The 24548-nt window shown below is 39.6% G+C and overlaps 1 protein-coding gene across 11 annotated transcripts in view; it reads right to left on the reverse strand.

Annotated features, from left to right (window-relative positions):
- Positions 1-24548, reverse strand: part of ROBO2 (roundabout guidance receptor 2) — a 1042619-nt gene that overhangs the window by 440344 nt on the left and 577727 nt on the right. The window contains exon 1 of one of the 11 annotated variants that reach the window (XM_010399521.4): positions 227-1192. The exons of the other annotated variants lie outside the window; for them this stretch is intronic. Within the exon in view, the coding sequence (XP_010397823.1) occupies positions 227-281 (55 nt within the window). The 5' untranslated portion in view covers positions 282-1192. Of the gene's footprint in view, positions 1-226; positions 1193-24548 lie in introns of those variants that run through there. 11 annotated transcript variants of the gene reach the window in all.

Genomic DNA, 24548 nt, shown 5'->3' on the forward strand with positions numbered 1-24548 from the left:
TAAGCTGCTTTTCCATTAAGTTAGGAGACGGGAAGGGCTGCTTACGGGAAACATATATTCTCTCTCTTCCGATCCCTCCCTCCCCAAATACCATTTTTATACCAGGAACAAACTTAGGGCTCTGTAACGTTAAAGCTTATAATGCCATCCATGTGCTGTCCCAAATCAAATTCAGATGAAGGGGATTTCTGCACAGAAATGACATATCTAAAATAAGCGAACTTACCATAGACTTGAAAAAATGCAAATCCGAAGAGCAGGAGTGGCGTCAGCAGACCCATTTTGACATATTAAAACCAATCCCGATGGCTTGCAAGACCAATTCCACAGAGACTTTTTAAAAAAAAAAAAAGGGGGGGGGGGAAGAGAAAATAAAAGAAAAAGAGAGGAAAAAAAGAAAAAAAGTATCCAAAGCCAGTAAGAGGTAGGTCCAAAAGTTTTCACTTTCCTAGCAGCTACTTAAAGTGGAAAGGGAAATCTTCAATTCAAAAGCTGGAAATGCAAAGGTCTTGAATGTGACACTTTTAGATCCATACAGATTAGAGCAGCAGCGAGTGAGCTCCGAAGGCTTCTGCTTTGCACACACGCTCCTTTCTAAATTCCCACCAATCCAGCCCAAGCAGAGGAATTATTCAAGTGTGTCTAAGACTCTTTAAGATCCATGGCAATCCAAAAGCAAGCTCTTTCTTCGCAAGACAAGAAGAGACTCTGAGAAAGGACCTGATTCCTAGAAAGTGCTCCACAAACTTCCCGGCACTTTGCAGGAAAACCATTGGCTTGGTTCGGCTATTTTGCCTTCCTGTCGCCCTCCCCCTACCCCTTTCTCTCTCCCTTTCTCTCTCCAAATCAGTTCAAGCTGCAGAGTTTCTCACTTAACTTCCATAATAGGAACGCCCAGGCAATGTGCTACACGGGAGGGAAACGGCTTGCTTTCTCAAAATCCCCTCAAAAGAAAAATAATTATAATGGAAAAAGAAAAAAAAAAATAAATAAAGCGGTGTCCCCTACACTTCCCTCCTCACTGGCAGCGGAGCGGGAACTGTTGGCAGGACCCCGGCGCGGTGCCGCGGCTGCTGCCGAGCGGTGGCGGCGGCGGGGGCTGCGCGGAGTTCGGGGGTCTCCCGCCGCCGCAGCTCACCCGGGCGGCCCCGGAGCCCGCCGCTCCTCTCCTCGCTCCGCTCCTCTCTCCCCTCCTCTCCCGCCGCCTCCGCCTCCCGCCGCCACGGACACACCGGCTGGCAGGGAGAGGGAGGAGAATGAGCGCGGCTCCCGAGGCTGCCTGGGGAAGGGAGGCTGCGGGGTGTGGACTAAACCACTGCGCTCCACACCCACGCGTCCCTCTCTCTCTCCTCCCGGGGTAGGGAGATAGGGACGGTGATGCCAGCAGGCAGCCGCAGGGCTGGGAATCAGGCTCGCTGCTTCCCCTCTACAGTTGGGTGTAGGTAGGGTTTACATGACTGCTCCTCACAGCTTCCCCTTTAATGGGCAGCTAATTTTTCGGTAAGTGATTTCATGGAACTGCTCTCTAATTATTCATTTTCCCTCTCGCGCGCACACGCAGGCGCTCGGGAGTGAGACCCTCGAAAGGATGTTCCCCAGGGATTTCTCTGCTGGCCCTCTCTGTGGAAAAGGAAGGGAATGTGATAAAACACAAAACAAAAGATGGCACGTGCCCCACAGAGCCTCCGGGGCCGACGGGCTCCGCCGAAACCCAGGAGCCTCCAGCCTCCCTTGGGCTCCTTGGATGCAGCGCAGCTGCCGCCAGCGGGAAAGTTTCGAGGTCCCCGGAGGCAGCAGTGCGGAGACGGGAGAACGAGCCGCCTCACCCCCCAGGAACCGGGAGAACAGCCCCTCTCCCACAGACGCTCAGAACAAACCCCGAAGCACTACAGCAGAAAGAGGGAGGGACACGAGGGAAGGAGCCACGCGGAGGAAAGCGGGATGTAAGCGGCTCCCGGTGCCGGAGCGGGCCAGAGACCCCGAGAGGGGGCACAGATATCCCATGAGGGAGCTGAGACACCCTGTGAGGGAGACAAAGATACCCAGTGAAGGGGGAGCACTGACACCCCGCGATGAGAGCTCAGGCACCCCGTGATGGAGACACACGCTGTGAGGGGTCACAGCCCGTGATGGGGGCACCGACAGCCCGTGATGGGGGCACAGACGCCCCTAAGGGGTCACACACACCCACTGAGGGGTCACGCACACGCCGGAGGGGGAACAGACCCCCCGTTGAGGAGGCGCAGACACCCCGGAGGGGCACAGACATCCAGTGAAGGGTCACAGACACCCCATTAAAGGGACACAGGCACCCCGTTAGGAAGGAACAGACACCCTGTTAAGGGGCCGCACACACCCCGGGGCCACAGACACCCCGTTCAGGGGTCGCACAAGCCCTGTTAAGGAGTCGCACACACGCCAGCGGGGCACACAGAGCCCGCGATGGGGACACGGACACCCGTTCAGGGGTCACGCCGCCGCGCCCAGGGGCCGCACGCACCCGGCGCGTCCCCGTTGTCCCGCCCGCCGCGGGCCGGCGGCGGCGCCTCACGGTGAAGCCCGAGCGCCCCCTACTGTCGGGCTGCGGGCAGGGCCGCCCCCCGCGCCGGCCGCTGCCTTTTGTCGCCGCGGCTTTGGGGTCCCAAAGGTTTGATCTCGCCTTGCTTGCTTGCTTGCTTGCTTGCTTCTTTTTTTTTTTTTTTTTTTTTTTTTTCCCCACTTCCCTTTATTTTGCGTCTACTAGAGATTTATTGACTTAGTAAGTTCTTTCACGTAAAGGATCCGAACCGTATCTCTGCATAATATACACTGCCCACACATACTCCCGTAAAAGGTCTGCAAGTTAATTCCTCCTTAATTCGTGTGTGCAATCAGTGACAGCTATTTTACCATCTCCAAACGTTACAGTGTCAGGGTTTTTTAAGTGGCTGAGGTTATTACAGCTATTCTGTACAAAGTCAGATAACAGCTCCAAAGCCTCTTGATGCAAATCAGGAATAGTGTCCCCCTATACTCACAATATACCCTGTAGATAAATACCATAGAATCACAGAATGCTTTGGGTTGGAAGGGACTTTAAAGGTCATCTAGTTCTAACCCCCCCCCCCCATGGGCAGGGACATTTTCCTCTAGACCAGGTTGCTCAGAGCTCCATCCAGCCTGGCCTTGAACACTTCCAGGGATGGGGCAGCCACAGCTTCTCTGGACAACCTGTGCCAGGGCCTCACCACTCTCACAGTAAAGAATTTTTTCCTAATGTCTAATATAAACCTCAGTTTGAAGCCATTCCCCCTTGTCCTGTCACTCAATCCTCTTGTCAAAAGTCCCTCCCCCTCTTTCTTGTCTACACACTGGAAGGCCACAATTAGGTCACCCCAGAGCCTTCTCTTTTTAAGCCTGAACAATCTTAATTCTCTCAGCCTTTCCTCATGGCAGAGCTGCTCCATCCCTCTGATCACCTTGGTGGCCTCCTCTGGGCTGGCTCCAATAGCTCCATGTCCTTCCCGTGCTGGGGACCGCAGAGCAGCACTGCAGGTGGGGTCTCACCAAAGCAGACCAGAGGGGCAGGGTCTGCTCCCTCCCCTGCTAGTCATGTATTACTTCACCTGGAGATTACCTCATAAAGAAGGCTATAAGTAAGGCTAATTAGGCTAAAGTGATCAAAAAGGTGTTCTTTGTCATTGTGCTTGTGAATTGGCAAAACAAGAGGACCATAACTACCTGATGGCAGTTTCTATAACATACATGAAATACTAAAGATTTTTCTCTTTGTACTGGACATTTCAAATACATGGTGTTAGTGAAAATGCTGGCTTGTTTAAAGCAAAAATACAAAAATATATTGTAAATAGCTTTACAATGTACAGTTCTTTTCCTGCTTCTCAAATAAATTTAAGATAAATTTAATAATAGCTGATGTAGGCCACAACACTTTGTAGATATATACAGTCTTCAAAACCCTGAGGTACAGAGCTACCTGTAAAAGACTGTAATGACTCATACAAATGTTCCCAGTGAAATCAGTGGATTATCCATTATAGCTGCTATTTTATTCATTCACTTCCAAAGAACACCACTTTTCAACTATTAAACACTTTGCAAAACTTTGAAAGGTTTCAGCCAGATTTAACCAAGCGTTTTCATGCACAGATTTTGCTCATGTGTGTATCACTGATTTTTTTTTTCCTTTGAGAAGATTAGCAGTTCCCCCCAAAAAAATGAAAGGTCATCCAAAGATGTGCAGGATCAATACAGCAGAGGTTCAAATGTGTTATGGTTTACAAGCACAAGACAAGTCCCAGATTAGAGTCACTGGCCTGTGAGCAGGGTTTGCTGGGAACAGTGTTTGCTTCCATTCGAAGATGCGGTCCAGATACTGGAATAAAAAAACATATGCTTGTCTCTCCGGTCTTTCAATAACCTCCAGTGAACACGGCCAACAGGACAGATGTTCTCTGCTTGAATAGCAAAGTCTGTACAGAGGAACTGAATGTGCCAACTATTTGTTTGGCCATGAGCAATATGCCACCTGATTAAAGACTTGTGTGAGCAGGATGAGGAAAAGACGCGTCAGGTGCACATAAAGCTTCAGTTCAAAGGGTGTTGTTGAGGGGGAACTTTAGAACAGGGAAATGGCACAGTAAGACTGCACTAATTTGTACTCAGGTCGGTCATCAAATGAGGCAGGACTAATTTTGTAAAGCAGCGGTGATATCAGATGTGTCAGTGCTACAAGTAAAAGTTTCATTGCTCTCCCAGTCTGATATGTCATATCATTGGTTCCTAGACTTATATATCTGCATTAAAATATATATTTAGTGTATGAAAGATTGGATCCAGTGTTTAAAGAACCAGTGTTCTAAGCATAGCCCTCTCTACCATTCATAGCATTTTTCTCCTAAACCAACATTACCATTTCTGGTGTTATATGTGTATATAAAATACTCTGATTTATGGTTGGCATAAAACCCTCTTGTTATCTTCTCAAAGAAGAAAGGTTTAAGTTGCAGTGGATCACACAGAATTTCTTGTGGATACCAGATCTATTCACCCAGGTAATTGCTGAAAGTGAATAGAGATCTTTAATATCAAAAAATGTACACGTGATGTGATGAGTGTGTAATTTAACTGTAGGCAACTAAGTTAAGAGGCTGGTCCTTCTAGACTCTGGAGTAGAGCAAAAGGCAGATCCAGTGGCTAATTCAGAGCATGTAATGTTAGGCAGCATCAGAAACACAAAAAGAGAAAGGAAGAAAAATGACACAGTGAGCATGGACCTTCCCAGAGAACAGACTTTTGTCTTCCTATGTGCTTTTCTGTTCCAGGTCACTGGGTTCTGATGCCATCTGACTATTGAATACATTATGAGAGAACAGAATTTATAGATTTTAATCCTTGTAAATGCTGAAGCATGATTATTATTCCTGCTACAATCAATAGGATCTTCCACAGGAAGATTGGTCATGAGAGGTAAATCAGGAACTGGGTCCAGGAAAAGAAGACATGTTGGTAGAAGCAGTGTAAGTACTGTGGCTAGATCTATCTCACAAAGCTGCCTGAAAAGTAGTTTTCCTGCTGTCCCTGGATACCATAACTCTGACTAATCTACTTTTCTAAAACCACGCTTGTGGATTAAAAAAAAAAAATTAAAAAAAAAAAAAGTGCCAGAAGCATTTGCTTCTTTCTCTGTCTCTCAGGTGTCTCTTGCAGCACAGAGTGTCACCTTCTGCTACAGTATTAAAAAATTCCCGAGTTGTGGCATCTGACTTCAGAGCTTTTCACTGGAAATACCAATCAAGCAACACTAAGAACCCTATTTTGAAATATCCTTACTTTGCTAGACTGAGGTAGTGTGTCTGGACTATTTTTAGTTACTAGTACAGCTAGAGTGCTTGCCACAATTGTAAGAATAATCTATACCATTGTTAAGATAAATATTTGGAAAATTAAATTATTGCAAGTTTTTCATATACATCATATGCTCAATTTAGGGTTTACATCCACAGGTCATTAAATGTGCAAAAACTGGTAAAAGAAAGCTGGTACAGTTTCTTGACAATCATTAAAACAGCCTCACCTAAAATAAATGCTACTTGATTTTTTTCTTTTTTTTTGAGTGAGATTCAGAGCAGGCAATAAGCACAAATTCAGATAGTAGACATAATGTGATTTCATAAAGAATTTGTAGATCCTACTTTCCCTTTGTTCTATGGATATATGTTTACATCCATAAAAAAGATACAGTGTGTTTTTCACTTTGCAGCTTGGTCAAAAACTCAAGAAAGCAGAAAAATAATTGGTAGTTAAGAGAAAAATTTGAAAATGGATTATGGATAAAACCAGCGTCAGATTATTTTCTTTCTGGGGCAGAATGAGGAGGTAAAAGAAAGCTTCTTGTTGTGGCATTCACAAAAAAATGGGTAAGTTTCCTGCTATGTGAAACACAGGTCTGTGTTTTCCTGTGGAGTAAAAGAATGCAGCACCCCATCCATTGAGATACTGGAGCTGGCACTGTAGAGAGCAACAGCATCTTTGTTCTAAAGGGATGAGAACAGCAGAAAACAGATCTGTGACCCGCTGCAGGAGTGGCTGGAACTCAAAACACATAGTGAGGAGTACAGTGCCTGTCACAGCTCTGTCAGAAGCACTGAGGTTGTCCCAGAGCTGCTGGGTTTTGTATTGACTTGCAAAGAGCAGGTGGAAGTGGGCTTTTTCTGAGGTGCTCAGGGATGGGACAAGAGGCAATGGACACCAACTGCAGTGTGGGAGGGTTCTAGTCAGGTGTCAGGACACAGGATTTACAAATATGTGCCTGAGGGGACTGTGGAGTTGCTGTTCCTGGAGATATTCAGAGCTTAATTGGACAATGTTCTAGACATTGAAGGTAAACCTGCTTTGAATTGGAGTAGAGGATCTCCAGGAGTCTCTTCTGACCCACATTTTTCCGTGGTTCCATGATTCTGTGACTGGCAATACTAACAAAGCTCCTATCATGCAAGTGTATTTTGTTAGACACCAAGCACCAAGGTTTCTTAGTAGAGAATTATGTACTCAAGTGTTCAGTAGCACTCACTTCTATAATAAATTACATAAAACTCCACATACAAGCTATAAATAAAAGAATTGCTTGATTTTCCTCAAATTTAAGCCTGTTGCATTAATAGGAGCCTTTGCTGAGAGACTCCTATGCAGACTGAACAGTGAACATTACAGGAGTAGAAGAGCATTCCTTGCTCTCTTGTGACTGGAAACACTTTCCTTTGGAACTGCGGTATTTAGAATTAATAGCCTTTCTACCAAGTGCAGTAAGTTGCACATCAGTCTTGGGGCTGTCTCCACACTAGACTGCAGCATGAATTCATTATTTGCAACAGGTCACACTGCATCCCTTCTAGTCCTTCCCCTGACTACATCTAGCTGGCCTTTGCCATGTCAAGAATTCCCTCTTACACACTAATATTTTCATATTGGTATGTCTTACAACATCTCCCATTTGTAAGAGATGTGAGTGTTCCTGTCTGCTACACCAGGAACTCCTATTCGCTCTCTTATATCCAGAACTCTGTGTAGGTTATGCATTTCTTGTCTAATGAAGTAAAAGTCAATTACTTAATAAGATGAAGGCACCAATTATGGAATAAAGAGCTAATCTATGTAAATAAGAACATCAAAGACATATTCTATCAACTACAAATAAGACTCCAAGAGTAATTTAGTTTATTCTTTTGATAGTGTTGTCCTCTATCTGGACATCCATTTTAATTAAAAAATAACAAATGTGCACTCTGCACATCCTAATTCACACAAAGAACCCCAAAACCATTCCTCAAGTGACAAAGTAAACTGAATTTCCAAAGATGATTTAGCTTTCTGGGGGGCATAAGGTGGTCATTGTGTCATTCAATAAAAGAATGAGTGTTTAAAATGAATAACTGGAAGGTGATAAAATCTTACCCTGTCTACAGGAGAGACTTGAAAGTGAAATTCTCCCAAGAAAAATATATTTTTTCATAGTGTGATCAGATGGATTCACATGAAATTAAGTGTAGCTACTACATCCTGACTTCCAAGGATCAGAAAATCAGGCTATACTTCAACACATTTATAACTGTGCACAATGATACACAAATAAGTCTTATGCTGAGCTCCATCTTCCTACATAACTATATTAGAAATAGCATGTTATGCTTTCTTATTAAGTGGCATATGTCACACTTCCCATAACAAGTGCATATTGACAGCCAACTACATTAGCCAACAATATTTACACTTTAATTGCAGCTTTTAAAATGGAAATATGTAACTATAATATGTACATAAGTTAACAGTTGGACTTGATATCTTAGAGGTCTATTCCAACCTTAAAAATACTGTGATTTTATGATATGATATATTAATAGGGCCAAAATTCATAAAAGTAGATCCCTGTGTAAATGTCCATTATGTAGATAACATTTGTAGGTGGGCAAATATTCTTATAATAGGCAGTATTTAATTTAATAATGTAGGAAACAAGATTTATTATGTCATTAACAAGTCAATTTACATGGCAATTCTAATAGACACATCCAGTATTGTTGTTCAATCTTAAATGGCTTTTGAATTTAGCTGGTTTTCATAGTGATTGTTCTGTAGAAGACAGACTTAGCATGTTCTCTTTGTTACCTCTAGCCTCCAAAGTGTCATCAGCACAGATAGGTTACACTTAGCATAATTTCTGCTTTATTACAGTCCTCAACTGTAATCATATATTAGTCAAAGCAAGGACCAGTTGTGGTACCAGAGAGCTTCTGATTTATGAAGATGTCACCTTCCAAGAATCTGGCCCATCACTGTGGTGGCACCCCTAACAGCATTAGAGGGTCGTGCTTGTTTCTACCAGTGGGTTTGTAATGTTCCCAGCAGGCTATGATTCTTTTTTTGCAATATGGTGCTGTCAACACTGTTCTCATCAGTTATACATATCAGTGGATTATTAATAATATTTGTCAGACTTCTATATTTGTTTTGTCCCACAACAGCCTTGCCTCACTTCTGCAATAGAATTACATTTTACATTGTCTCAAGAAGTGCTTTTAAATTAGAATTGATGTTTCAGTTGTATGATTTTTCACTGCTGATGTAATTTAGTTTTCTATCTAAATTTTTATATATGACTTATTTTTTAGAAGTGTGATCCTATTAAAGACAGCTGAAACACAGAGTTCCCACAGCAGAATTTGGGCTAATACCTCTCCCACACAAGGCAGACTAGAAGAGTGATCAAGACTCATATAAATTTCAAAAGTAAATGGAAAAGAAACATAAAGCAAGGAAAAAACTTGAGGCCTCAGAGCAAGACTTCTCCTTAAAATGTATTCATTTAATCAAAATGTTGAATATGTACAAATGTAACCACCAAGTATCTTGTATAATCACTAGAGGAGCTATCATATATTGTATATTTTTCAGCTAAAGCTATTATAGGATTTGATTGCTTAAATTGTATATAAAATCACTCAACTTTTACCAGGAAAATATGTGGGAATGTTTTCCTCTATGCTGCATATCCCATTATACTGGGAGCAGCTGTGCCAGTACACAGCCCCTTTAAAACCAATAAAACTGAACATGCAAAGGGACCAGCTCAGAACACAGAAGCAGAAGCCAATGATTCATTTGAACGTCTGTCTCTGAACTGAAACACAAAATAGCAATTACCTCAAAGCTGCTTGCTGCCACAGCTAGGAAGACTCTCTCACATTTAAAGCATACTACCCACACAACAGAAAATAGGATTTTTTTCTTTTGTTCTGTTCATTGTGCAGTTTGCAACACTGGGCTGGTGGTGGAATTTAGCACGTTTCAATCTCAGGCACCAGTTCAAACCTTGCCCGTGGTGATGGTGACCAAAAGTTATTACTTGATTCCCCCTTAAATTATTTTACAGTCAGCTCCTTGTAGGCAAGAGAAACACATTGTAAGCTTATCTTACCCAGACAATCAGCAATAGCTCAGCCTTCCAGGACAACCTAGAGAAGAATAAGGCATTTCGCACTGCCATGGCCCAGAAGGTTCTTATCTCGAGAATGAAGAAAGAATTGGGTTTCAACAGCATCTACTACAAGATCCTGTTACCAGGACTGTGAATCTATGGACTTCTGTGATATAAATAGTAACTAAATCCCACTGCCCCATTAACTGCTGAAAGATTTTCTAAAAGAAATGTGTCTTCCATGATTCTGGCAAAAAAGTTATGTAAAAAATTTACTTTTAATCATTTCCCGAGGTGAAGGGAGGCGGGAAACATGCTCTTTAATCTGTAAGTGGCATATCTATTAAAATGTCAGATTTAAAGTATATAAGCCAATAAGTGAAGCCACAAGATTATTTTTAAGTAAAAAAGGGTAAATACCACTATACATGAAATTCAGAATTTTGTTATAATGCCTGTAGATATGTAGATGGCATGAAATAATGAAGATATGTGCAGGATTGATTATTTTGCTATTTAAAAAGAAACAACAGTCCAACCTGAAGAGTAGAAGGAAAGAGATATTCTCATCTAAATTTGCCCAGAATTCACTTGAAAAACTTCCACGAGTGCTTACAGGACTTGAATTCTCATATAACAAAAAACACTGTAAGTCTTTTCCAGTATCCTTTGGAAGAAATAGCACAGCTGATCTCAAATAATTGAAATAATGCAACAGGCCACCTGGGAAATTTTTCCTCTGGGAATTGTAGAGAATGTTTTAAGTGACCTATATTTCAAATAAAATTGGCTTTAAAATCCAATGTTCTTTTACTGTTGACCACCACTGTTCTTTAGTGCTTCTGCAGGTATAGGATAGAGCTGGTTATGTAATCATATAGTACTGACATACAAATCTGAGTACCACTTTTAATTTTCTTTTTTTTACCTCTGTAAAGCCTTTGTTACTCTTCATCAGGAACTGTAGTGGTAGAACAAGGGGGAATGGCTTCAAACAGAAAAAGGGCAGGTTTAGATTAGATATTAAGAAGAAATTCTTTACTGTGAGGGTGGTGAGGCACTGGAACAGGTTTCCCAGAGAAGTTGTAGATGCCCCATCTCTGTTCCAGGCGAGGTTGGATGGAGATCTGAGCAACCTGGTCTAGTGAAAGGTGTCCCTTCCAACCCAAACCATTCTGTGATTCTACTTAATTTTCTTAACACGTGACCTGGAAGTTGGTCAGTGATTCCATGTATGCTCTGGTAGAAGTTTGAATCTATTAATTTACAAGTGGACATAAGTCCACCTTGCCCAAATGAAATGTACAACATCTTCTGAGTCAAGAAGGAGCTTGAATTTTAGCCATCAACAATTAGCAGTGTCTACCCTTAAACTACTTAACATGAAAATAAAAAGGACTATATTTCTAAAATTTTGTGGAGGACAGAACGTATCAGTGATCAGAATATTTGCAGGAAAGCTTGCAGTTGCTTAAGTCATGTCTTGGACAAGGAATATAAGCCTTCCATAACACCAACACAACATAAAGAAGAGAGCTGGTGTCTGATACACACAGAGATGTCTCTTCCACCAGAAATAAGATTATGGATGCAAGAGTGTCACAAGAAGGCTACAGCATCTGAAGCACTAAATCCTGGATTTGTAAGAAGTGACTTAATCCCAAGACTGCCAAGTGAAATCACAGTAGTGGACCAAACAACTGAGGAAAGTACTCCTTAAAAGAGTGTCAAGATGAGCAAAAAAAAATGAAATGAGTGCTGAGTGACAGCAAGTAAATGTGAAGAACCCCTGGCATCTTACATAGACATCTTGAAACATCTTAAAGTACATTGGAAATTTTGGATTTGAATTCTTTAAGTCCCTAGAAATCAAAGCTGTAATAATTAATAACCACATTTCATAATCAAGGCAAATAGCAGATGATAGATGGTTCTTTTATATAGGAAAAGTGTCCCTTATTACATTTTCCAAAGTCTTGCTTACCATTAACAATTTAGATATACATCGTATTTAAGATGCTTAAATCAAACTGCTTGATATTCTAAACTGACAGGCTCATTAAGCTGAACACTAGGATTGCTGTCATATGCACTTCAGGCACTTACAGTAGGAAATTTTCTATTTTTAATTCCAAATGTTTAAAGGGAAATTTTTATTGTTAGAAATGTAACCGTATTTCTTGGTTTTGGAGGCTTTACTGTATGTTTGGCATCTCTATTTTGGTGGTGTCTTGCATTCTGAACTATTTAAGCAGAAAGAGTAGTGACAGAAACAGCTTTGGTGTAGTAGTTACCCATTTTTTTTAATCCGTTCATAATCTCTAGTAATTCCTGCCTGTCAATATTAAAGAATCATATACTGTAGCTATAGGTGCTCAGATTGGTACCATTGTATACAAACTCCCATTTGGTCTATATAATTTTAATGCATTAAAAATAGCTACCAATTTTTATTCAATATTAAGAGCAAAATAATTTTGCAGAAAAAATGTTTTTCCGAGGCCAAGTTTATCAAAATCATATAGAGGTGCTTCACAGTACTGAAAGTATCTGTGTGGAAGCCTCATTAGTGTGCTGCAAGTCAGTGTGAGTTAAGTTTCTGGCTGTTTGCTTCTTTTGAAGGTTCTTAACACATACGTATCTAAACATCTTTATTCTGGCAGTGTATAGGAACTTCCCTCATCAAGATCATCCTTGATCTGGAGATGTAGATAATAAGTCAAAGACTTTTAAAAGGGAGTTTGGAGTGCTAAGTACTCGTCTTTCAGATGAAATAAGTGCAAGTAAAACTATTTGAGTAGTAAGATACCTGGTGTTAAATAGGAATTAACACAGGATTCCTCAAGCAGCATGGCTAGGCTGGGTCAGAAACTGTGTTTTGTGATTACTGGTGAAGAAAGCAAAGACAAAGGCCAGGCGACAGGGAATAAAAATGTAATGGATAAAAACTGACATAAACAGGACCAGAAAGGAAATTCAGGAGAAAAGTAGGAACACAAAGGTAGCTTAGCAGACACCTGAGGAAAGAAATTACTCCTACTTTCATTACTTCCACTGAAAAGGGATCTCATATAGTCTTTGAAGAAGTGAGGAAGGATTCATTTTAATGAGTGTACTTAGTCTAGACTTTCTCCTGTGGAGTTTGTTTCACCACTCCCATACTTTTTATGACTCCACTCAAAGTATTAATGCCTACTTTGGGCATTCCTATATTTGTCTCCTCTAGAACATTAAATGATAAAGGTGGTTGCTATTTCCTGATTCAGTCTAGTTTTGAAAAAGAAAGTGGTGGCAACCACATTTGCTGAGGGATCTTGTCTCACTGGGAAGTGATGTCTGTTTGAAACTCCTGGGTCAGGTACTTTCAGGGATAAGAAGGTTTCTGGTTCCAGATAGTGTGTGCATGGGAAAGAGGTCTTGCTGATTGCCTGTCACCCCCTAAAGAAAAAAGCCACAAAATGCATGTAGAGAAATTCAAGTATTGGCCACACATTGTTCTTTCATATTTTCAACAAGGCAAGAAAAGAATACGGATTTTAGCAAGTACTTTATCAGAATATCAGATGTCTGTCTTGTAACTCCTAAGTTACAAGAGCAGCTGATAAAACCATTTTGTTTTTTCTGCTGTCTTCTCAGGAAGTGTCATTATCAAGTCTGTTCAAAGAGTCTATTCGTAGATCAGTACCTTCACCATTTTTTCCCTAATTATACAGAAGCCAAAATTGTAATATGAATAGTAGCTAAATATCACTGCCACATTAAATCTCAGTGCCATGACATGTTCTTATTCCTAACACTGAGCTGGTTTTTTCTGTCTCTTTCTCCCTTTCTTTGTTAAGATCCAGTGAGAGGAAGAGTTTAGCTGAATGACTCTACTGCTTTGGAGATTTGACCATATGGTTTGCTGAGACTACTAAGGAACTTCACGACAAAAGATCCTACTATTTTTCTATTCTTGTCAAGTCAAAACTTGTTTCCTTGATTATTGCATCTAAAAAGGGTAGTGGTGCCATTTTTATTCATGCAAGTATGCAAAATTTTGTGGGTTTACTCCTGTTTATGATTTGGAGTTGCTGCCATTTCTCCTATATCAGATTTCTGAACTGAGACTCAGAGCCACACCTGATTAATTTAGGTTCATTGAACTTTTTTTTTTTTTGCAATAAAAGCAGTCTAAAATTCCTCTAATTGATGATTTGGATTTGTTTTTATAAGACACACAGGCTGTAAAATTAAAAAATGTTCTGTTAAAAAATCCATTGGCAATCTCAATAATATTGTTCTTTTTCCTTATTTCGTCTCTTTCCTCAGTCTAAGGTTTCATACTGAAGGCATTTCCTCTTAAAGTTAAAAAGTGAGGTCACTGAAATAACTGTGATAAGATATTCTTTCTATCTGAAATTAGATACATCTGTCTTATCTCTATGTTTGATTAATTCCACTGCAATAGTCATCTCTTGTTTTCATATAAGCTCCTTTTAGCTGCCATTTAACTCCTTCCTTTTTAGTTTACAGAAAAGATACATATTTTAAAAGGATAATCAAAACAAAGCAAGATTTTAATGGAGATATCTACACACTAAAAAACAAATTTCCAATTTTATTCTTGAAGAGAGACAGCTACCTGGTAGATCAGTTTTAATTTTCCTTCCTGGTCTTCTCAAGGTAAAAATTGATGACTAAGAAAATATCTATATAATTTAATAATCACAGAATCATAGAATGGCCTGGGTTGGAAGGGATCTTCAAGACCATCTCATTCCAATCGCATGGGCAGGGACACCTTCCACTAGACCAGGCTGCTCAGAGCTCCATCCAGTTTGACCTTGAACACTTCCAGGGGTGGGGCATCCACAGCTTCTTCAGGAAACCTGTGCCAGGGCTTCACAGGGAAGAATTTCTACCTAATATCCAATATAAAGCTTCCTTTGTTCATATTGAAGATATTTCCCCTTGTCCTGTCACTCTAGGCTCTTTTCAAAAGTCCCTCTCCAGCTCTCTTGCGGGCTCCCTCCAGGTACTGTAAAGGTCGCAATGAGGTCTCCCTGAAGCCTTCTCTTTTCCAGCCTGAACAATCCCAGTTCTCTCAGCCTTTCCTCATGGCAGAGCTGCTCCAGCCCTCTGATCATCCTGGTGCCTCCTCTGGGCTGGCTCCAGCAGGTCCCTGTCCTTGCTGTGCTGGGACCCCAGAGCTGGATGCAGCACTGCAGGTGGGGTCTCAGCAGAGCGGGGGCAGAGGGGCAGAATCCCCTCCCTGCCCTGCTGCCCACGGGGCTTTGGATGCAGCCCAGCACACGGGGGTTTCTGGGCTCCCAGAGCACACGGCCGGGGCATGTCCAGCCTCTCACCCACCAGCACCCCCAAGTCCTTCTCTCAGGGCTGCTCTGGATCTGTTCATCCCCAGCCTGGATTGGTAGCAAAGGTTGCTCCAACCCAGGTGCAGCACCTTGCACTTGGCCCTGTTAGGTCCTAAAAGAAGTCAAGCATTTACTTTTAATAGATACAAACTCTAAGACCACCAGGTATGATTCATCTTGTTTTCAACAAGAAGCAACTACCTTGAGATAACTAAGCACAATAACTCTTGGCTAGGATAGTCTGTATAAAGCAAAGCACTCATTCTATATTAACAAAATGCTATAAAACATAAAACTTCTACCAGACTGCAGATAGCAGCCCTAAAATACGTCTCAAAACTCCTTTTACTCCCATTTCATATTAAAAGGAAGATACAGCATTGTTAAGCCATGTGTTACATCTCACAGAAAGCAGTGGGGAAGTCCAAACATTGACTGTAATATGAATTAAAACATAGTCATCATGGAATCATAGAATTATAGAATATCCTGAGTTGAAAAGGACCACAAGAAACACCAAAGTCCCAACTCCTGGTGTCACACAGGACAGCCCCAAGAGTCACACCATGTAACCAAATGCATTTCCCAATCACTTCTTGAGCTCTGTCAGGCTTGGGGCTGTGACCACTTCCCTGCGGAGCCTGTTCCAGTACCCAAACACCCTCTGGGTGAAAAACCTTTTCTTAATCTCCAGACTAAAACTCCCTGACACAGCTTCAGGCTGTTCCCTCAGGTCCTGTCACTGGGCACCAGAGAGAAGGCTGTCCTTGATGTTCTAGACTGCAGTGAGGTCTCCCCTAAGTCATGAGGCAATGATAAAGGTTTGAACACAAATAATTTTCCTTTTTGCACCATTACTCTAATTGAATTTAAATTATTCCAAGTCCGACTTTTAAATAAAAATTAAAATCTACTTAAGAACTTCTAGCTTAGTCTAAACATGTGAGACAAGTCTGCTTAGCAAGAAGGAAAAGTTGTGGGAAAATTGTGACTCGGGATTCAAAGTTTTGAATAGTGCCCTCTAACTTCAGTGTGCTTTGTTCTCTATAATACATAAACATGACAAATGCAGCTAAAAATAGATCTTACATTTCATAAATATATTATAATCTGACTATGGGATGGACCTGAAAAACAAAATTTGCATAGTCTGGCTTTGATTCATGGATAGAAGGAAAACTTTAATATTTAATGATCCTACAGCAACCCTTGAGAGGTTCCAAGGAGACCGTGAATGAAAATGGAGTGTACTGTTAATATATCACTCACAGACAATGAAGAGATGTAATCCCTAATATATTGTCATTTTTGGGGTGGGCATCTTATAAATTTGAGACAAACATACAAAGGTCCCAACATTAGAAATTAGTTACACGTTATTACTGGTGTTGTTATCCCCTCACTCTCTGCATACATACATGTATTTAAACACCTCACTTAAAGAGAATTAACCATGGCTAAACTAAAAAGCACATGGCTATGGTAAAATAATAGTCACAGCTTGCAAACTGATTTTGGATTTCCTGATTCATTTCTTTTAAGAGTTATTTGCTCAATGCCTTCATGGTCAGCTGAACTGGAAGCTAAAAGAAGGGCACACCTTGGCCGTTTTCTCCACGTACTTAAAAAGGTCATTCATTTTTCTTGTATAGTCTTATGACAAGTCACTTTTTTAAAAAGCTATCCTGCTAAAAATGAAGTGAAATTAAAATACTAACCCAGTTGAAAGCAAAAGTAATGTTTTACCTGCATATTTTGAACTATTCCAAAGCTCCTCTCCATCTTTAGCTGCCCCAGGCTGTTTGTCAAGTAGTTCATACAAAGAAATGACCAGTGAAAACGATATTTTTAAGACAGCTATGGTGATATGGGCTGATTTCATTAGAGGTGCACCTAATACTTTTTTTTCCCCTATTGCTTGTTCTTTATGCTGTGTTTTCTGAGAACCCTGCAAAAAAGGTGTTCTATGTGACCTAAAAAACAAGTTACAATGTATAGCAAATATATAAGAACTCACAAAAGTTGTTCCAAAAGATTGTTGCTGTCACATAATGTAGTAAATTCTAGTCATTACCCCAGATACTGGTCTTAAATTATTTTATTTTACATCTGTGGGATAATTAGTTTGTTTCAGGATAGTTCTCAGAATCTATGGATACTCACCCTTCACCATTCCCTAAATGGAGTTAGGAGACTGTGAAGTCAAGTTCTTCACAGAAAGTAGTCACTCTGTCACCATCAAAGGAGTTTTTTCTTTTCTATATGAAGATTGCTGCTCTAAAGATCAACATCAAAACTTTTTTTTTTTTTTTTTAAATAGCTACATATCATTTCTTAAGGGAAAAAACACTTCCTTAGTATGGAGAAATCGCTCTGCGTCTACTAGGAATCAGTATGGTGCAGTCTCTGCTTGGAGTGATAAAGTGAATGAATGTAGACAAATTTTCTTTGTTGAAAGTGAATGCTAATGACATTTATCCTGCACTTCATGATAAATCCATTTAAAAGACCAAAATGCTGGGGGGAAAAAATCCTGCATTTTAGGAAATGGGCATAAACTGTCCTTTACTTGCTCAGTTACAAACTGCTGAGAGTAGCAGCAGTACATATTTAAACTGTTTTTTAAATCCTTGTGTATATCTGTTATATGTCTAAAAAGGTTTTTCATAAAAGTGTCCTGGCTTGCATTTTCAGGCTGAAGAACAATTAACAGTTCATGGTATATGAATAACTCATTTTACAAAAAAAAAAAATAGATTGGAGAATATAAATATTAATGCACAATGCAAAGGTCTCATGCTCAGGGCTATTCAACTAAGAGTCTGTTTGTCTCTATTTAGAATTTCTTTGTCACTTTGAGGGTGATGTTACATGTGAAGGAGCTGATCTGCCTCCTCACCACTACTGCAAGTGAAGGATCTCCCTCCTCTTTCCCAGGCTTTTGTCTTCCCTGAACATGATCCTGATCACGCAGTCCTCAGCTTTTCTTACCTAGCTCTAAGGCATGTATTTTTTGTCTGGATTATTTTTTTGCCAATTTAGCATGGCTGAACAAATGCCTGCCTGTGGGAAGCAGTGAATCAATTCTTTGTTTTGCTTTGCTTGTGCGTGTGGCTTTTGCTCTCCCCATTCAACTGCCTTTATCTCAACCCAGGAGTTTTCTCACTTTTACTCTTCCAATTCTCTCCTGGATCCTGCTGGTGATGGAGTGAGTGAGAAGCTTTGTGGGACTCAGTTGCTGGCTGGGGTTAAACCACAACAAGCGCATAAGCTTGAGCTTAAGTTCGCATCACCTTATCCACCCTGAGCCCACCATCCACAGGACAATGAGCTGATTAACATCTTGTTGCTACAGAAAAAAGTCTAGCAACATTTCTTTCCCCTTCCCAGCACTTAATTCCTCATCACTTCTCCCTTTCCTTCTTCTAGCTACACAGCCTTGCTTCCCCTCCGTCATTGAACAAATATAAATCACTAAAATCAGAAGGGAAAAAATAAAAAACAAGCAACTTTTGTTTCTTTATGGCTGGGTAATTTTCTGTGATTTTAGTGAATTAAGAAAGCTTGCAGATGGTAAAGAAAATTAGCAGCAAGGGAAAGGGAAGATGGGATTAGGATTCCTAGCCAAAGCTGCCCTGTAGAGCTGTCACTAACAAACACCTCAAACCAGGTTCAGCTTCACCCCATCCTTATCCTGATTTCTCACTTCACTGGCATCAGTGTTTCTGTTTATGCATCATAAACAACTGATACAACAATTTTTTTCCCTTGTGGGGCTTTTTGGTTTGTTGAGTTGTTTTTTTCAGATTTGTTTGGGGTCTTTTTCCCTTTGCTTTACCTCAGATAAGTCTTTTCTTTAACTTATATTTTGGGGAACAACATTTTTTTTTTTTTCAGAGAACTTGTTGTCTGTTGAACCTTCCAAGTTATTGAATAAGTGCAATGAAAATGCATAATATCTACATTTTCTCTCAGTCAGAAACTTAAGAGGTTTTATGAATTTCCTTTTTTTTTGCCTTTTTAAAACTCTCCCAGGATTAGAAGTATATAACAAGTTTTATATGTTGTGGTTTAATTTTATAACTGGCACTTCTCCAAAATTTTCAAGTTTGAGAAAGACGGAGTGACAGCAAAAAAAAAACAAAAACAAAAAAAAAAAAAAAACAAAAAAACCCAAAACAAACAAACAAAAAAACCCAAAAAAACCAAACACAACAACAACAACAAAAAAAACAAACCTGGAGGATTTCTAGGATCATCCATTCCATTCTGTTGGGTTCAGTATAAAAGGCAAGATAGAAGAGGAAATACTAATTAAAAATTACAGGTGTCTATGTTCACATGATAATCTTATACTTAGATTTTATATTATAAATATGAGTTCTTAAAAAAGTGCATGTGCATGGAAGAAAATCAAATAGCTTTTATTGCCTATAGATGTTTTCAAGAATAGATGAGTTTTGGCATGCTGAAGAAAGAATTAATTTCACCTAGCTCTGTGATCTGTTTAGTGGATAACAGTAGTTTTTTGGAGGAGGAAAAAAAAAACATTGAACAGATCCTTCACTAGTAGTGAAACACAATTTAACAGGAATGTGGGTTTAGATCCATGATAGTACTGAGCTCCAAAGAAGGCTCCTTGAGATCCTGGGAAAACAGCTTTGCCAGTGGTCTTGTAGTTTATCAGAATGACCTGAAATTCTTCTGTGGAGGTTCTAAGAAAACTACTCCACAATTAATAAATACCTCTTGTCTTCCTGTGCCAGCTCCTCTCCTTTTCAGATTCCATTGCGCCTCAGTTTTCCTAGACTCTCGCCGAGTTTGTTACTTCATGTGTCTGAAAGTACTTCTGCATTAAAATGCCTTAAAGAACTAATTTCTAAAAGGTAGTATTTACTTGAGAAACTACTTTAAATATACCAGTGAGATAATTAGTACAATTTTCAAATGTGAGCCTTTATTTTGAGGGCAGAAATGGTAAGAAACAACACACCAACCAAAAGTTGATTATTAAGTGTGGCAGGTACATCTACTCATCCCTCTTTCTTTTGAAGAACCTGACCCTCTCCCACAAGGCAGTTTTCCAGGTTTTGATGGATAGAACATATTTTCCTAGAAGTCTTGCAAGCTGAATGAACAGGCAGTTCTCTTCACTGCACAAATCATACACACACAAAAAAGAAACTGAGGAAATCTGAGCTCATAGTCCTGCATAAAGGCCGAGTTTGTTGTGCCTGTTATGGTGGAGGTAACAGGTAATTCTTTGTTGGCAATGTGTGTAACCTATTGCGGGAGATAAGAGGTTTGTTGACCGCTTGAAAAATTATGTGGGATACAAACAGCAAACGGTAACGGTCTGTGTTCTGGAATTTGTTTGGATTACTTTACTGGCATCTTTTCAGAAGTGCCACAAACCTCCTATTGCAGCTTTACCCACTGTAATGGGAGTAGAGAGTGTGACCCTGAGCACTGGCAAATCCTGGCTGCAGAACAGTCTCTTGCCTCCATGGAGAATATCAGAGGGTCAGTCCTGCTTCTGTAATGAATTCCCAGAACTGGCATGGCATATGACTAACTATCCATCTAAAAATGAGAAAGAGAACCTTAAAGAAGTTAGTCCTAGATGTCTGCTGAGAGAATAGAAACTACAATTACATCCTAGTTTGAGCTAGATGATCTTACCAGCTTTTTCTATTATTTCAGCTATGCATTTATAGACATACTTCAATAAAAGCTGAGTTTTCAGTGTTACTGCTATGAATAACAGTACTATGTATTAAAAGCCACTAAGTGCAGTATGACAAGTCAAAACAAACCATTTACATCTGATGCATAATAAGCTATTTATTGACTTATTTAGAAAGCAATAGTAGGTACAGACCACTTGATACACTTGGTTGTACCACGTATGGTATCAAGATGGTGTTAAAAACATCCAAAACATAGAAAGGATGCCTTTCCATTTTTCTCACAGTATTAAAAAAGAAAAGTCAAAGCAAAGACATAAGATTTCTTTAATTAGTTTGATTTCTGGTTTCAAAAATAGTTTTTGTTTTATCTCCAAACTCCATACAGCTTTTTGAAATAAAAGAGCTGTAGTTTTTGGGTAATAACACTACATATGGTTAGCTACATATGCAAGGCTGGAAGCTGAGGGCTGAGATGTGGAAGTAAAGTGAGAGGAAAACGAATGAGGTGTCAGCTACATGCTCAGTGGCTTCTCAAGCAGCATGTTTGGATGAACAGAACAATACTACCATACACTGAATTATTATTTGTTACATGATACCAAGGCAAGGATTCAGGCAATTGTTTACTATTACAATCTGTCCTGTCTAATACACTTCCAGAAGAGGAGCTTTTGCTAATATGTGGCAGTATATTTGAAGGACCTGGTAAATTGCCTGGGTTTAATTTGTTGGGCACTATTATATGCCTGGCGTGTCTGTCTGCCTATTGTTGACCTGTACCAACAGCTTTGCCAAGACTTACTCTGCACCTGTGTTTTTTAACACCCTCCCTCTAGCTGAACTTGTTGAGTTCAATGCCAATTATTAGATTTTAATGAGATTTCTTTCACTATCAAGATGCTGTCAGATATGCTAATACTTTTGATCATTTCAGGTCTTTGTCAAAGCCATACTATCATTACTACTGTGTACCAAACCAATTTCTTTGGTTACACAGTGTAACCAAACAAATTAAACTATTAAAAATGTTAAAAATGTCCAATTATGTTTGGACATTTTTATTATCTTGTTATATAATTTGTCATTACGTATCACCTAATAATTCTTCACATATATAATTCCTTAGGTGGTCCATGTGATCAATTCTTATATTTAAAAAAAACGGTTAAACTGGCAAATCACAACATTGCAGAAGGAGGAAATTACAGAGGAGTTGGGATTTTTTTTTCTATATGAGGCCTGAGATTCACAACATTAGTGGCACAATCACTCATAAAGATCATGGATGCTTGTAAAGATACAGAAGGAAAGATCAGAGCGCTCTTTCATCTCATGTCAGACAGTAGAGTTCTGCATCAGGCTTTAGCTTCTGCATTCCTAACTAGGAATGATTCAATGGAAACTTGTGAAGTAGTTTTTTCAGGACATAATTTAGAAAACTTGAATGGAAATATTATAATAAAGACATAAATATTAGTATTAATTTATAAATCTTTGCTCATAAGAGCTGAGGAAAAGTTGTTGTGGTAGACTTCTACTGCAGTTGTTAAAAAGTCAGTCCCAAACACTCAGCTATTACCCAAAAGTGTATGTTATTCCCCACTATTTAGAACTGAGATTGAATGTTCTTCTATGGGACATCTCATCAGATCAGAAAAAAAACCCCATAGAAACTGACTATAGAGATTATTGAAGGATGCATAATATCTGGGTCATTACAGGAAATCAGAATAGACAATGTTATTTGGGCTTCAATCCTAGAGTTTATGGAAGAGTCCCATTAGTTGAAAGGAAATTTGAACTGTGTTATTCCACTTCACACAGGAAGTTTTAATTAGATACATCAGCTTCTTAGAATAGATCTTGACTGCAAATATGTACAATATCACATTTGTATCCTGCTGTATCTCATGAAAAGTCCAAGTAAAAGCAGGAGGTCTGCTATGGAACAAATCTCAGCCACTGTGATCTTGCCTCTTATTGGTTGCATATGGTCACAGTTATCCCAAGCCTGTAGTGGAGCTCTCTGAATGGAGATGCATAAGGATAGGATGGAATTTGCATGTTTATACAGACAACTCTCCCTTTACTCCAGACTGGAAAACTTACCTTCTTTTTTTGTAATCTTTTTGGGGACAGTTTTGTTGCTTGTATACCTTAGGTGGACATCTTAAAAGTAGAAAAAAAGCATGTTCATTCATATGAAGTTACTTACTGAACAGCAACAAAAATTGTATTACCTCATATCATATGCAGTCAATGAGGTAGAATCTCTCTCTATCACAAACACAGCTTTCTACAAAGGCAGGTATTTGTTGTTAATTGTCCAGCACTTTACACACAAAATAAGAGCAATTGCATTATACATCAGTTATCTGTCTTTGGTTTTATTCTCTCTTTGTTGTCTCCCTTCTCACTACAAATTTATTGGGTTTATTGCTGTTGTTGTTATTATTATTTCCATTATTAAATGGTTCTTATCTCAACCCACAGGTTTAATTTTGTTTCTCATTCTCCTCCCCACCCCACTGGTGGTGAGGGTCAGGGGGTGAGCAAAGGGCTGAGAGGGACTTAATTTCTGAATAAGTTTATACCGTGCCAAGTGTCATGTCTGCAAATAAAATTACTTTCATTCCTTTTTAACTGCATCAAGTCAAATCAAATTTAAACTGGACAGCCAAAATAAATGCTTTCAACTGAGACATAACATATACTTTTATATATAGGGGTCTACTGTCAGCTACATTTGATGCTATTCTAAAAATTGCTGAAGACACTACCAGCCAAGGAGTGTTGCAAAAGGGAGTCATCAAGACAAGTTCACAGGAAGAGAAGAAAGAAGGAGATTTTGTTTCTGTGGTCAACAATTTCCATATCACATTTCTGATGAAAAGAGAAAGTAAAAGCTCACATTATGGAATTTATTTACTTCTTGTGTTAATTGTTGAGCTGTTTTCGTATATTTCACTACATTTATAAAAGAGAACAGAAATATCACAGTAGTTAGTTCAGTCCATTAATTCACTTCCTTATCAATATGTACTTATGCCAGACTTTTAAAACTTGTGTGTCAAAGTCTAATTCCCTTACTCAAACTAAATACCACAATTCAGCATGAGTAAAATTAATCTGGCAGTAACAGATATACCAGACCCTATTTAATACTAGATAAAATGGTGCTTATGTCTTAACTCCATTTTGTACTGAAAAGATCCATAATCATCACATTTGTTTATCAGTATCCTGGGAATGCCTTTTCACTGGTTCCATTTGTGATACACCATACTGAAAAACAGTATATTTCATCCACACCTCTAGAATTATGTTTACGATCAGAAATTGCTTTTAGATTCTGGGAGAAAAAAGTGTTCTTGAAGGCTTTCACTGAGTTGCTGGATTGTTTCAGTGAGTTCAGTGAGGTCATGAATCATGTGAAGCTTGTCTGCCACAATTTGCAATTCTTTCATTTAAGATCAAAATTCCACTGTGGTTTGAAACACATTCATTGTAATGATCACAAAACTATTT

The sequence above is a fragment of the Corvus cornix genome, chromosome 1, assembly GCF_000738735.6.
Source record: "Corvus cornix cornix isolate S_Up_H32 chromosome 1, ASM73873v5, whole genome shotgun sequence".
In the NCBI taxonomy this organism is placed as follows: Eukaryota; Metazoa; Chordata; class Aves; order Passeriformes; family Corvidae; genus Corvus; species Corvus cornix.